General features: G+C 32.5%; 2 protein-coding genes across 2 annotated transcripts; one reads left to right on the plus strand and one right to left on the minus strand.

Annotated features, from left to right (window-relative positions):
* Positions 1 to 288: 288 nt before the first annotated feature.
* On the plus strand, positions 289 to 5863 carry LOC130901288 (glutathione S-transferase-like). The gene is made up of 5 exons (XM_057812513.1): positions 289 to 545; positions 2524 to 2665; positions 3858 to 4025; positions 4575 to 4717; positions 5632 to 5863. Exons 2-5 carry the CDS (start codon positions 2530 to 2532, stop codon positions 5797 to 5799), a joined length of 615 nt encoding a protein of 204 aa, XP_057668496.1. The 5' UTR covers positions 289 to 545; positions 2524 to 2529; the 3' UTR covers positions 5800 to 5863.
* A 4102-nt stretch (positions 5864 to 9965) lies between these two features.
* Positions 9966 to 14507, minus strand: LOC130901756 (glutathione S-transferase-like). The gene is made up of 5 exons (XM_057813335.1): positions 14374 to 14507; positions 13256 to 13397; positions 12053 to 12220; positions 10783 to 10925; positions 9966 to 10209 (listed from the first exon to the last, which is right to left on the minus strand). Exons 2-5 carry the CDS (start codon positions 13389 to 13391, stop codon positions 10042 to 10044), a joined length of 615 nt encoding a protein of 204 aa, XP_057669318.1. The 5' UTR covers positions 13392 to 13397; positions 14374 to 14507; the 3' UTR covers positions 9966 to 10041.
* Between the last annotated feature and the right edge of the window lie 1770 nt (positions 14508 to 16277).

Consider the following 16277-nt stretch of genomic DNA (forward strand, 5'->3'; position numbering starts at 1 on the left):
TATGTAGAATGGAATTTTATCCTATTCGATGCGAATACGGTATAAGATCATTTCTCTGTATGGGACATAAACATTGCAGGAGCTAAGTGGAACATACACAGTGACCCTAAAGGGTATGTTCTGTGCACGGTGTTCTACAATCATTGTGGATGTTGAATGGAACGTACCCTAGCTCTTTTATCCACAAGATTTGAGTTGTACAGTGTTGCCATTATTATTATATTTGTTCTATTAAATCTGTATTATAATTTGAATAACTGAATTATATCTATATATTTGAATGAAATACTTTTATCTAATAAGAAATAGTCGAACTAATAATAGATATATGAGAAAGTTTCAATCAACAATTTCCAAATAATTAAATTACTAATTGATCTGCTACGATATTTTTCACCCGAATTGTACCTCATACAATAATATATTAAGAGCTTGCAACAATGTAGTTGCTAAGTAATGATATATATAAGTTTGTTTACTTTTTATGTTATTCATTAATACGAGGCGAGATTCTGTAGTTGAAATCCTTAATAAATTTCTGATTGGTAAGTTTCATTATATTTTTTAAATAATTTATATATAGAAGAGGCTAATACTGTTAAATTTTTTATTATAGATCTTATTGAATTATAACTGAGTGACTTAGTAGTTTTCACAATTTTAATGTCACTTAATTAGTGGAGCGTTATCTATTACAGAAAAAAAGACATTTTTTATTATATTTAGGCAATTGAATGAAGTAAGCTAATTGTTGCTCATTTAGAATATGACAATTTTAAAAGGTTATTATATAAGTTTTTTGATCCAATCTTTAAAAAGTTTAATATTTCATAATTGCAGCCATTTTCTATGTTGAAGATATATCCTGAAGGTCAAAACAGTTAACATGTTACATGAAATTTTCAATGATTACATACATGTTGCGTAATTGTTTAACCGGCTTTTTTATCTTTTAGATAAGTACATAAATTCTCGATTATCATGTTTATTTTGATATGTGTATTATTGTTTGCTTCACTTGTTGACCTTAGGATTTGAAGATAATGATAATGAAAATTAGTTTCTAAGTTCTGAATACTTAAAAATCTACGAATTGGTTAATCGATATATAGAAATACGCAATGCGAATACGGGATTATTTTATTAAATATAGCTACATAGGATTGTTTTTAAGCGAAAATTACTTAGAATGCGTACAGTTAGTCTTGAACAAACATACTTCTTATCTTTGGGACAAAGATAAGACAAAGATAAGAAGTATGTTTGTTAGATAAGAAAGGCAAATATACGCACATCTATCCTTAATAAAACTCAACTGATAGATCAAGATTTTAAGGCTGACTGTCTGGGTATTACAGAGGCAATGACAATCTGCCCCACCCTAGCTGTAGAGGCGCTGCTGAACCTGCGTTCTCTTTACCTTATAGTGAAGAAAGCGCCCACAAGGTAACCTAGACAGAAAAATTTGAGCCAGAAATTTGACAAATTTGACGAAGCTAGAAATTAGTGATAAACCAATGGATCAAATGCATAGCATGATGGACATGGGGATCCCATTCAAAGTGGTAGTTAATGACGTCAATCATGAGTCAATATACATCTTCCACAAGCTTGAAATGTATCTCTCTGGTATACAGATGGTTTCAAGCTGTCCCAAGGAGCTGAATTGAGCATTTGTGGCCCAAAATCACAATCCCTGCCGAATACCAACAAATGTGTTCGGCAGTGTTCGGATAAAAACCTCTCTAGAAAGAACATTCACATTCTCTCAGGTGACTAAGCGGCCTTGGAGGATCTGAAGGCTATTGAGTGCACAATAGTGGGAATGTAAACAAACTCTAAAAGCACTAGCTAACAGAAACAAAGTAACCCTAATGTGGCCACTAGAGTATACTGAGCAATGAGGAATCAGGCTTAGAAGCAGAGCCCTACTGTGGCCTCATGAGGTATTAATAACGAATTCAACAGATGGCAAAAGGATCAAATCCACAATCCAGGCTTAAGACAATCCAAAAGATTCATAACCATATTAGCTAAGAAGACTAAGGAACTTTTTGTGGTGACCAGAAATGATATCAAATTGTTAGTATCTCCTCAGATAGGTTACTGCCCCGTCAAATATCACCCTAAGACGATAGGAATGGCAGTGAACGACAACTGTAGATTCTGCGAACGAACCAAGGAATCCTGCATCCTACTGATTTTATCAAAAGGCTAAAGTCCCTCGAAGGAGTAGTACTAAAGAAAGAAAAATAGCCTCTTGGGAGGAGTCTACAAAATATCTTCTAGGTATAAATGCAGAGTGTCTGACTTCTCAACAAATTACAATCTCTCTCTGGAACCTGCATTAAAACGAAAGTTGTCTAAATTTATCAGTATTTGAAAAAAATTCGAAAATTTCTACTACATTCAACACAAGGTATGGAAATATAATTTTACATTGTTATTAAAACTACTAAGGTCGAAGAGATAATTGAAAAAAGTTGTAAATTTAAAGAATACATAGATGTGTTACGTTTCTAGATAATCATGGCTCCCCAATACAAACTTACATATTTCAATGTCACTGCTCTGGGTGAACCAATCAGATTCTTATTGAGTTATGGAAACATCGATTTCGAAGACGTTCGTATTGAAATGGAACAATGGCCTTCACTAAAACCATGTAAGTACCAAATCCAGCTTTATTATTTCTGAACAAAGATTTTTATAAAAATTAAAACATAAAGAAATTTCTAATTTAATTATCTTTAGTATATACAAGTATTCTAAAAATGAAGCGAATTTATTTTTATAGCATCAATTACTAATGCCGAATCTAAAGGAACTAGAATGTCTCATACCCTTATGTGTTGAGATAACTAATTCGGTCTTGTGATTTTGCTATTATAGCCACTTTACAAAAATGTGTGAAAAATAAACTCAAAGAAATGTTGAAATCTGTCTATAGTGATAATTAATAATGTAGTAACTTTGAAGACTGTTTAAAAATGATTTAAACATGGAAATGTGTCAGTCAAAGATAGTCAGAACGTTCTTCAACTTCAATAGATAAAGATATGCAATAACTAGACAAATCCCTCATCTTCATCTGTCTATTGTGATAAAGTAGGAACTTTACACGTTTACAAGTGGTTTGAATGATTTTAAAGTGAAAATGAGTCACTTAAAGACAAGGATCAGTCAAGACATCCTTTGACATCAAAAATAGATGAAAATGGGAAAAATAATAAGACTATTGTGGGTTAAAATTTTGATGGTGACCAAAAAGAAAATTGTTTTTCAATTTATATGGATACTATTGGAGAAGAAAGTTGATCCAAAGTGAAAGATGTTGGAACCCATCAATCAAGTGGAATATCAAAATTATGATCATGATTCTGTGGGTACAGTTGGACTAGAGTTTGTTCTAGAAGGAACAACTGTAAACTCCGGATTGGAGACTTGAAAAGTGAGTCAAAAGCTTTTTTCTTCATCACAATAACGCGCCAATCCATAAATTGTTTATCATCTGCGAGTTTTTGGCTACTAAAAGTTTTCCTGTCTATTGACATAAATTTTATATACCAGATTGAACATAATGCGATTTCTGGCTATTCCATAATATTAAGAACGACTTGACAATATAGAAAAAAACCATTCCAAAAGAAGTCTTCTAGAAATGTTTGCAGTTATTAATTTAATGTTGGAATAAGTCTATTGCTAGCCAAGAAGTTTATATTGAAGTAGATCAATTGAAATTTTTTCACATTGGATAATTTTTATATTTTAACCACTTTTAAAGTTTTAACTTAATGATTACTTTTGTTCACTTGTACTATATTACATCGTAATATAATCATATTTGGATTTTATAGCTACTCCATTTGGTCAACTACCACTTTTTGAGCATAATGGTAAAGTGATTCATCAATCGATGGCTATTGCAAGATACTGCGCCAAATTGGTTAAATTAACAGGAAGCAATGATTGGGAGGCTTTAGAAATTGATTCTGCTGTTGATACTATCAATGATTTAAGACAAAGTAAGTAGTAAACAAATACTTTAAGCTCTTAATAATAATTTTTATTGGCATATTCCAAATGGCAATAGTATGTCGATTAGCCAAGTAGTCATTGAAGTGCTGAGCTCTTTTGTAATCACTTTCAAAATAGTTTACTAATGCTGAAGCACACTTAATGGTCTAGGTAAGAATAACTTAGTTCTCTGTAGTGAGAATCAGAGCACATTGAAGTTAAAGGAGCTGGTAGCTGATAAATTATCCAGAAAGGGACAATCAGCAAAATTGCAGCAACACAGACAAGTGGAAACTACAACTAGAAGGGATGGAAGGATTCATTATCCAGAGCAAGTCTGCATTAATAGTTTCACTAGAACATTGCTGCATTAATATAAATCTGAAGAAACTCATATTGATGGAAAAAAAACTTGCAGATTCTCTAGATTACAAGAGGAACTTGGAATTCTAAGTAGATAAACAGTTTGACATTTTCATATTATAGGATATAGTATAGAATATCTACGAAAGAATTGGAGTTAATGAGACAAGTAACAAATTCATTTTTTTTTTTAGAAATTGCTCAGTATCATTACGAACCAAATGAAGAATTAAAGGCAAGCAAAAAGAAACCACTCGTTGAAGAAACTGTCCCATTTTACATTGAAAGATTAGAAGCAAAAGTAAAAGATAACGATGGATATTTTGCTTGTAAAAAAGTGAGTACAATCAAATGTTTCATCATTTATGTTGTTCCTTTGAAAATATTAGATAATCTTTAGAAATGTTGCTGGCGAAAAATTTCAAATTGACCATAAATTCTTGATAAGTTTCCCATATTTGTATTTGAATTGGAACGAAATCTTTGCCAGCTAGATTATGAGCTTTTATGTAGTGGGATTGTGGTGAAATTAAACACCAAAGTGTACTCATTGTACTACAATTCCGAGATTTCGAGTTATTCTTCATTCACCGGCGATATGGTTCTTTGAGAACCAAGGCATTCTCAACAATCGACTGCCAATCTTTTCTGTCATGAGCATGGTGCCTCCAGCTGAATCAGGTCCGCCTCAACGTCATCCAACCAGAGAAGGTGCGATATTCCTCTCACTCGCCGCCCTCCAGGAACATCATACATGGCTGTGTGTGGCATCATTTATAGCGTCTCCCGTATAAACGCCACAAAATATGGTTCACCATATTTATGTCTCAGCTCAGCATTCCTATTAAGCTATTAAGCATTAACTAATTAATTTTCAGATGATGAATACATAAGTATTCGAAAGCTGGAAATATATTAGAGTCAGTACACTTTGATGTTTAATTTTATATATATGTTGTAAGACCAAGGATATCACAGATATTAGAGTTTGTAATCTGTTATTTTCTGTCCACCACTGTTGTGTTTTGCTTTCATAACCAATTCGAGGTCATAGAATATTCTCATAATCCAAAATATTTGATAACTTTATAATCATGTAAGTGAAGATGGCAGAATGCAGATAACAATAATACTAATTTTTTTCATACTTTATTTTGTTGAGAAAGATTTCTTATAATGAATTTTTTGATCTTCTCAATAAGATTGTTTAAGTGATTTACATGAAAGATAAATTTATAAATTGTTTTTTAGCTAACATGGGCGGATTTGTATTTTGTGGCCATTTTGGGTTATCTCAACTTCATGTTGGGAAAAGATTTGATTGAAAATGCTCCAAACCTACAGAAACTTAAAGAAAAAGTATTGGCTCTCCCTAATATTAAAGCCTGGGTCGCGAAACGCCCAAAGGGTCATTTTTGAACGAATATATGAAGAACTATTTTTGTATTTGATACTGAATTTGAAATAAAAAGTTTTAATTTTTCATCGACTTTATGTTTAATACCAATTTCAGCAAATAAGTGATTATCAATGACTATTGATACTACATAGAATTATTAAGGCTCACGAGTCACGCGGTTCGCCCCCCCCTGTGACGTGAGCGCCATCTAGCGGTCAGATACGACAACTGGGCGACGGCCGTATTGTTGATACGTTTTTCGTAACCCATAGCACCATACCTTCGTCTTTCAATTCTTTTAAAAAATTACTGAAAGATGGTGAACTGAGCTGTAATGAAATGTATTAATAGGACAGACTAAAAAATGAGTCTTGGGGGGCGTGAAATTTCTATCAACACTCCGATCGGTTAACTGCTATTTAATATCACGCCAAATTTCGTTTTTTAGTCTTTTCAAAAGTCTAAATTGATGAAAAGGAATGTGAAGGATAGTACCAAGGATTATTTACCCATATTGCTTTTGTTTTCCGCACAGGAAATAATGAGACTGAACAAGACTCCGTGTAGGATACTGGAAAAATCGAAATGTCGAAGATGATCTGGGACTGTGAAAAAAATCTCAAGTACCCCTAGGGACGCAGCAGAGAAATTGAAATCAAGTGGAAAGAAAGAAACACTATTTAGTTGTATATTGTTTCATCGAATGATTTAGAGATTAGGAAAATTGAAATCGATGAAAGTGAGAAGAAAAATTATTCGGACAATAAGACAAAATGTGATAAGAGTTAAATCCCGATTCCAGACGAACAATATGAAATAAGAACACTATGGTGCCGCATGCACAATAAGTGGAATATAAACCTTGCCAAACACTATCACACGTTCCTCTGGCAACACGAAACTGCTTGAGAAAAATTCCGACTGAGTACTATGTTGCAAGAGGCCTATGGGGAAACTTCTCTATTCTGTGCATGTGTTTTTGAGTCGTGTAAGCGATTTAGTGAGTGCCGAGAAAGCACTGAAGATGACCAGCGCCCAGGTCGCTGTTTCAACTCTGAAAACCGTGACCAAAATCAACCAAATTGTGCGTGCAGATCGTCGAATGAGCATCCGGATGATTGTCGAGGCTGTAAACGCCGATAAAAAAACGGTAAGAAAAATTTTGCACGAGGAATTACAGAAGACAAAAGTCTGTGCGAAGTTAGTGCCAAAAAATCTGACTCCTGACCAGAAGCTCTTGAGTCAACGGATCTGCTCAGATTTCCTGAAAAGTTAGAAAAAGATCTGCTATGAAATGGACCCGATTTGAGTCGAAGGAAGCGGTAAAGCAAAAAACGGCAGAGCTTCTAAAGGCGCTCACCAAAGACTTCCAGCACTGCCCCGATCAATGGAAAAAACATATGGAAAGGTGTGTGGCAAGGGGAGGGGGTATATTGAAGGGGAGCATTCGAATGTAGAATATTTTTTATAATAAAACCCTTTTTAGTAACCAGTCTCGTTATTTAATAGACCTCGTATTTACTTTTGCTTTACTTAATTTTTTTATTGTTTATTTTCTGAGAAAACTGTGTATCACGTTTGATAAATTTTTTTCAATAGTTTCAATAGTTTATTTGATAAGTACCTTCCAGAAAATTGTTTACGGCACTTCCAAGTGTTTAGTGTTCTCGCTCGAGTATCGGTTTAACGTTATTTATTTATATTTTTATATTTGGGACGGCATTTTCTGTGATAATTGATAAAAATATAATCGAACTTATAAGAAAGTGCACAAAGGCAGACGAATTCAGAGTGTTGGGATATGAATGGGAACTGTATATTGCAAATTTATACTTATGCATTTTTTGCAATTCTGTGTGCACGCGGCGCATATGATGCTAAAATAAAGCACTTCTATGGAATAAAAAGTGGGGGGGGGGTCCTTTTTATTTCAAATACCATGAGTATAAACGACGGAGATTATAAGATTTGGTAATTTCATACATTCGCGGTTCTCTTGTATTTTGGCTCTAGAAAATCGAAAAATCATCCAACTTCGACGAATTTTTTTTTAAATCTTCGTTTTTACGGAAAAAATTATCGTAATAAAAAAATTAAAACTTATATTACTTTAATTATTTATTAAATGTTCCTGAAAATACACTAATTGACGTATAATTGTTGATAACTGTTTTTCAAATAATCAATCAAATATCAAAGTTGTGATATATTTTTTCTATATCTACACAAAAAAACTAAGAAATAAAAAAAAATTATACAAAAGTGTTGATTTATCATGTATTTACAATTAAAAATAATAACAATTTCTCTTAATGGAATCTCTAGGTCAGATATTTCCTATATTTTTATAAAATATAAATCCGCCGTAAAAATGAAGATTTTGAAAAATAATTCATCGAAATTGAATGATTTTTTGATTTTCTAGAGCCAAAAAACGAAGGGACCGCGAAAATATGAAATGATCTAAGATTTATTCGATTTTACGACAGAAATCAACGACGCCAATGGTTACAATTGTAACCCATAAATTCGCTATGATTTCCGAGGTTTGGTACAAGTTTAGTGACAACAGTCAAATTATTATAAACGGGGACCATTACTATTAAGCTAAGGACACATTTTTAACACTTGTCGTGTTAACACGTGTTATATAAATATTTATTTTAAATAGATCTATACACATTATTGTGATGAGTCGTCAGAGACCAGCAACACGCTTTAACACGTCATAGCGCGTGGTTTCAATATCTACGTTGGTCAGATTTTCGTGAGAAGCGTTACAAAGTGTTGTAGGTTATATTCACCATCTGTGCCGAGTTTGTTCTGAGCGTAACTGAAAAGTGTTTTTCAATTATATTCGTTTCCGTAATGTATCTATAATTATCTTTATGTTAATTGAGGTACAATTTATAGAAGAGGTACGAAAGTATGTTTTTGTCCAATTTCCGAAATAAGGACTATCGAGACCAATGAAAACAACAATCTCAAACCAATACGTATGTTTCAGAAAATACTCAAGGAAGTTCCTTTTCCAATACATCAATTAATTTTACTAATTTAGAAAATGTTGATCTACTTTTCGAAAAATAATATTATGTCTAGTTTTATAATAATTTTATACTCGGTTGTATTTAAGAAAATATAATATTGTATTTTCTTGTTTTATACCTTAAAGTTATTAAAAGCCGTTCCTCTAGAGACATTCTTCTCTAAAATTTGTATTTTGCTTCTTTAATTTACTTTCAAGTAAATTGTAAGCCACGTCGAATTCCTTCTTGGTCATACTGATATACATTTTACACCTGTCATCGTCATTGCAAATTTCGGGCTACAGATGAATGGGATGAACCCAGTACTCCCTGGATTCATATTGTAGCACAAGCAATGCTGCAGTAACCGCAACCATTTCCTCTTCTTTATCCAACTAATCCATCTCTTCTTGTAGGTGCTCCATTATATTTTAAGCTCCGGAGGATTGTGAATGTGTGTTGTGTGAACCTGAAGATCGAGGATACTACTTAACAGGTTAAAAACATCAAAATGTCAGCCGTCACACACGTTTTATAACACACATATGTGTCGCATTCTGACGTGTCGTGTTAACACGTGTTAAAAATGTAGTGTAAAATGTAGATTTACTCAATACTTGCCCAATAAATTGCAGTAGAAAACCCTCAGCTCCTCTTGGAGAGTTTGTTACTACGAAATTAGTAGAACCACGGATAACTTCTTATCAAGCCTACCTTTAGCAAAAAAAAACTACAATTAAAGCAAATTGAAAAGTTACTGAAAAACGATTACATGGCACTTTTCTCAACCAAACTTTATCGCTCAAATAATTGTGTGCTGAAAGTAATTATAATATCACCAAATCTGAACGACCATATGGCCAGAAATTTTAATATCTTGAATTAAGCCGGGATAAATGCAAGGGTGTTAATAAAGAAACTACGGGAGGAGAAATTAAAGAACAGGAATATCTATTCCAATTGGCAAAATAACTTTCCATCGAATACCAACAAAAATTCAGTAAAGAAAATTAACCAATACCCATCGCATGTACAAGTACAGGTTCTCGTGAACGGAAAACATGTCTGATAACGTATTGTAAAGATAATAAAACGAATAAAATCTGACTAAATTTAAAAGGTACGTATGCAAAAAATGTATAGTTGAGAAGCCCCCATTTGTAAAAAATACAACGAAAAAAAATGTTTATTTTACATTAACATCAAACAATAAACATGTTTAATCATATTCATTTAAACACGATCCTTTGGGCGTTTTGCTATCCAGGCTTTGATACCAGGAAGAGCCAATACTTTTTCTCTAAGTTTCTGTAGGCTTGGAGCATTTTCTATTATATTTTTTCCTACTCTCACGTTCACCATGTCCAAAAGGGCCACAAAGTACAAATCTGCCCATGTCAACTGAAAAACATGATTTATAAATTTATCGTTTATGTAGAAATCTCAAAAAATCAGGCTTAAGAGATCGAAAAGTTCCTTTGTAAGACAATAAAGTATGAAAATGAGTAAAATTGTCATCTGAGTTGTTTATAAATCGTGTTGAAAATTAGTTTTCTTCTATTTTTAAAGACAGGTAAAAATTTCGAGGTCTCGAACTGTTGTGCTCTTTATCACCTGTCTTTAAAAATAGAAGAAAACTAATTTTACATCAGAAAAGACCTAAAATCAAGACGATTTAGAAATATAAACATATCGAAAGGTCTACTAAATAAGTAATTAAAGAAATTATACAGTTATTGAGTACAAAGTACAAAAGGGAAGAGCGCTGAACTGAAATTGAAAAATGATGAATGAAATGATAAAATAATAAAACTTTCTTCATCTTTTCATTTCATAGACATTTTTTTTATCTTTTTCTCGAGAAACCGTCTTGATTTTAGATATAGAAAATTACTTTTAAAAAATTGAAAGTTCGACTTATTGCGGTCTTTATCGAGACAATTTATCAAGAAAAATAATAAAAGATCTACTCACTTTTTTACAAGCCAAATATCCATCGTTATCTTTGACTTTCGCCTCTAATCTTTCAATGTAAAATGGGATAGTAACTTCAATGACCTGTTTCTTTTTGCTTGCCTTCAACTCTTCATTTTGTTCTTTTTGGAATTCAGCAATTTCTGCAAACAGTTACAATTGCAGTATTTCAAGTCTGATCGACTCTAGTTTTTTGTTAGATATGTTTAACTATATATGCTGAAGGGTTGCTTACGCTTTTTGAAAAATTAATAATTCCCTTTATGTGATAATCGGTTATTGAGACTAGCAGATCTTATACTTTTATCATTTTAATATAAAAATAGCTTATTTGTCACTTCCAGTTGCTTAACTATGTAAAAGAACTTTACACAGTTCCAAAAACTAAAGTCAGTTGAATATTTACTTACTAAACAAAATTGCTGTAAACGCCGATAATAAAACGGTTAGATACATTTTACACGAAGAATTACACATGACAAAAGTGTGAAGTTGGTGCCACAAAATCTGACTCCTGACCAAAAGTTCTTGCACAGATTTCTTTGAAAGGATAGAAAAAGATTTGCTTTGAAAGGGACCCGATTTGAATCGATGGAAGCGGTAAAGCAAAAAACGGTAGAGCTCCTAAAGGCACTGCTTCGATCAATGGAAAAAACGTATGGAAAGGTATGTGAAGAGGGGAGGGGAGTGTATTGAAGAGGAGCATTCGAATATAGAATAATTTTTATTATAAAACCCTTTTCCGTAAACAGTCTCGTTATTTAATAGCCAGACCTCGTATTTACTTTTGCGTTATGTTTATCAACCTTCTGTTTAAAATAAAAAATAGAATATGGGAGTTTTTCGTAGTAGGATTGTGGCAAAGTTGAACAGCAAAATGGACTAACTCTAATAAATTCGCGAACTTTCGAATACTATATATTCTGGACTTGAAATTATGGTTAAGTACAATATAAAAATATGTATAAAAGTATAACAATAAATAAACATATAGTAACTTTTTGAATTAACGTAAGTAATTTTGAATAATTTTTATTATTGTTATACTTTTATACATCTTTTTATAATGTACTTGACCATAGTTTCAGTCCCAGATGATGAATACATAAATATTCGAAAGGTTTGAAATATATAAGAGTTTGTACATTTTGGTGTTTAATTTTGTGACAATCCCACTACGAAAACTCTCGTATATATATATATATATATATATATATATATATATATATATATATATATATATAGCTAAAAATATTTATTTTGCACTCACTTGATCGTAAATCGGATATAGTATCAACAACAGAATCAATTTCCAAGTCCTCCCAATCATTGCTTCCTGTTAATTTAACCAATTTGGCGCAGTATCTTGCAATAGCCATGGATTGATTAACCACTTTACCATTATGCTCAAAAAGTGGTAGTTGACCAAATGGAGTAGCTATAAAATCCAAATATGATTACATTCATTATTGTAATATAGTAAAAATGAACAAACAAAGTATTCATTAAGTTGTAGCTTCATTGATCTCAAATACAAGATGTGACTTAAAGTACTTCCCTTGACTAGCAATACTTTTACTTCAACAATTAATTTTATCCTGGAAGCATTTTTTGAAAGACATCTCTCAGAGTCAACCTTCATCTACTATATCGTGGTTTTCTCAATCTTAGGGAAAATCCGGTGTTGTTAAATCTGGTAAGTAAGACAAATGTGGAGAGACAAAAAAATTTTTAGTAGCCAAAAGCTCGCGAAACATTAGCAGGCGAAAGGTTTTAATCCATTTTTCAAGTCTTTTTCTTCACATATAGTCAAGTTTCACCTTTGATGTTTTTCATTTAATTGTTCAAAATAATGACTATAACTTTGATGTGCGACTTAAAGATTTTTCTGATGCAAAGGGAGTCACTGGTTTTCCATTGACAACTTTGCATTTTTGTCTGATGGTCATGGTAAACTACCATCTCCAAGTAACATCCGGATCTACATAAAGATGATCTATCAAATCCATACCAATCGGAACACGATTTCATGTTTTATCATTTGACAGTCAATCGTCTCATTTGTAATTAATCTGTAGAATATTTTCCTTAAACGTGTATTTTTACCAAACTTTTAATTAGTCACTGGCATGTTTGAATGAAGGAGTTGGTTCACTTTTTGCATATTTTCATATATTTTTGGAAACTGACTCATATCAAATCATTCATACTATTTGTATGTTGACACGATTTTAACATTGCAACATGAGTCATATTGACGCAGAGCACAGATCTCACTTTAATAATTCTGTGCATCGTTGCCCTTTAGTTTTGCGCAACTATTTTCAAGGTCATAGCTCAAGACATTATTTAGTTCCTTATTAATCGCACCTTGTATTTACTTCAAGTATTAAGTGAATTAAAAACGAGCATAACTTCCAAACATATTTTTTAACTTTAAATGAAAAAAGTTTTATCCAAAATAATAACTTACTCGATTTTAAAGATGGCCATTGTTCTCTTTCAATACGAACGTCTTCGAAATCGATATTTCCATAACTCAGCAAGAATCTGATGGGTTCACCCAGAGCAGATATATTAAAATAAGTAAGTTTGTATTGCGGAGCCATGATTATCTAGAAACGTAAAACTTGTGAATTCTCTGAACCAACTTTTTTAATGGTCGGTTCGACCCTATGACAAAAAGCAAATTTAGAGTTTTGAGCTCCACGTTATAAAATCCAAGATGATTTGGGATTGCTTAGATAAGTTAAATGGACATACTAGAGTAGAAGGAAATGAAATAGTACTTGTTAAAATAGGGATGGATAAGCCCTTTGAAGGATTTGAATAATCACATAGACTCTTGTCGAAAATTGCTGCCTAAATGAACACTTGAGGAGGCTAGGTGTAACAGAGGATCCTCTGTGCAGATTTTTACATCAATGGTTCAATGTCTAGATGTTAATTGAACTAATAAACCAATTTTTATTGAATCTGATACATCTCAATCTCGCATATTTTACTTTCAGTTAAAATATTGTAGATCATGTTAGTTGCCCACTTGGTGGTATCATGAAAAATGTTCCGTTTTAACTCTTTATGAAGTTGGCGTGTTACGCGTTTATCTGCAATCATTATCTTCAAATTCTAAGTTCAACAAGCAATGCAAACAAAAATTCTCGTATCAGATAAACATGATAATCGAAAGTGTATGTACTTATTCAAGAGATAAAAAAATCCGGTTGAACAAATTACGTTTATCAATCATTGAAAATTCCATAACGTGTTAAATAATTTGACCTTGAACGTAAGTCTTCAACCTAGAAGATGGCAAAGATTATGAAATATTATGAAATTTTTAATTACTCATTGATGAATATCGATGTAATAGGTAAAGCTTTGGATATTGATTTGGATAGTTTGAACAATAACTTTCTTTAATTACCTGAATAAAATTGTGCCTACTAGATAACAATCTTCTAATTGTTTTAAAATAAAATTTAAAAAACTTCTCAGTTGCCCAGTAATAATAATTCTTTTGAATTCATAAAATACCAACTAACTCTAAATGTAAATTATAAAAAACTCTTTAAATGAAAAAAAACTTACTAATTAGAAATTTCTAAGGGTTTCAATGCAACACAGCCTCTTCTCGTATCAATAAACTTTTTTAATAACGTTCACACTTATGTATATATAACTACATGGCAATTACATAGTTGCCAACTCTTGGCATACTATTTCGTATGATACAATCTGGGTGAAAAACATCGTAGCATACAATCATGAAAATTATTAATTGATTTATCATTAATTAGACAATTCATTATTAGATGGAATTACGTAGTGCGATCCCACGAGTTTTTGGACTAACATAAAAAGAAAGCACATAAATTAAAACAATTGTGATTATTTTTCAATATTTTATTTTCACACACTTTTCAGAACGTCTGACTAAAGCTTCTATGCCACTATGAAAATTTGAGGCATTTTTAGTGTCAGAATGTTCAGAAAATAGTCATAGGGGGCCAGATCAGGGTTACATGGTGAGTGTTCAATATTAATGAAGCCACATTCGTTTAGAGCCCTGGACAGCGAAGCAGTGTGTACTGTGTCATTGTCATGAAGCTAGTGCCCACCACAGCTGATTTTTCGATAATTTTTTGACGCAAACACCTTAGTAAGTCAGAATAACCCGCACGTGGGTCATCCTTTAATGATTACGTTTCCAGAGACACAACTAAATAGTTGAAAATGATTAACACAAGTCACCGTATACAGCCCCCATTCTGTTTTTGTACGGGTGTTAATTCATCTTTGGTAAAAAAATTTTTAACAGCGCACAACTCAATTCGAGTTAGGTCCTCCGCACACGAGTAGAGTCATTCGCAATTTGAGTTTGCAACGTCTAATCGGAATCGTGCAATCGGAGTTGTGCAACTTGTTTGCAACTGGAGTCCGCACACAGGAGGGCCAAGTATGCAACTCTCGGTTGATAGTCGGTTTCACATTTTACTTTATGTAGTGCTAGTGGTCACGAGGGCTCGATAGACGCGTCATAAAATATTGAAGTGATTGTATTCAACTCCCGCAATGTCCACGTCCAAGATTGCTAAAATTTCGATTCCTCCAAGGTAAAATGGTTGTAGGCATGGAATAGGGCGATGGTTATCAATCTTTTTAACATGGAGGACCACTTCGTATCCTTTAGAAGCTCCTTGATAACTTGCAATCTTGATGTACCACAAACAAATAGAATATCATTATTGGTATTATCTGTAAATTCATCAAGATGTACAGCAAAATTCTGGATTGATGAATTTTTCGGCTTAGTTGCAATATCTGAAGCTACATTTTCAATTCTTCTACCGACAGTATCTTACACAATATTTATGTCTTGTTTCAAAGCGTCATTTCAGCGTGTTTGGTCATTTCAGTTAGACACAATCACAGTGGAATATTACTTCAAAATTTGAGCAATACCGATTGTTGCCAGAGAAGTCTGCAATTGCCGACGACGACGACGAAGATATCAACTGTTCGATATTCGCTTCGAGGACCACATGAAAACGAAGGATTCTCTGGACTAGAGCATCTGCACAACTTTGTTAATTTCAAATTTCCACTGTTCTTTGGTCTCTGGTGTAATGTGGTAGATTTTCGACGTAAAACTTACTTCCATATTCAAAATTATTCGTGATAGCCTAATGTAGAAATGTGAAGAGCTTAACTGATCCTCTTTCGTGTTTATACTGCTTATATAAATTGAATAGTGTTTAGCAAACAGAGTTGAAACAGAGCTGGTTGAAATGTTTATTAGAGTAGAATGACATACTTCTTGACAGTGTTGTAAACTTGAGCACTTGAGAAACTGAGTTTCGTTTTTCCAAAATTCTTTATAATCTTTATAAATAAGTAGCATATATAAACTCCACCTAACAATAAAGGAATTTGTGGTTTTGTTTTTTAATATTTGAATTTCATAGAATGTACAAATATATTTGAAATATATT

This window comes from Diorhabda carinulata, chromosome X, assembly GCF_026250575.1.
Source record: "Diorhabda carinulata isolate Delta chromosome X, icDioCari1.1, whole genome shotgun sequence".
Taxonomy (NCBI): Eukaryota; Metazoa; Arthropoda; class Insecta; order Coleoptera; family Chrysomelidae; genus Diorhabda; species Diorhabda carinulata.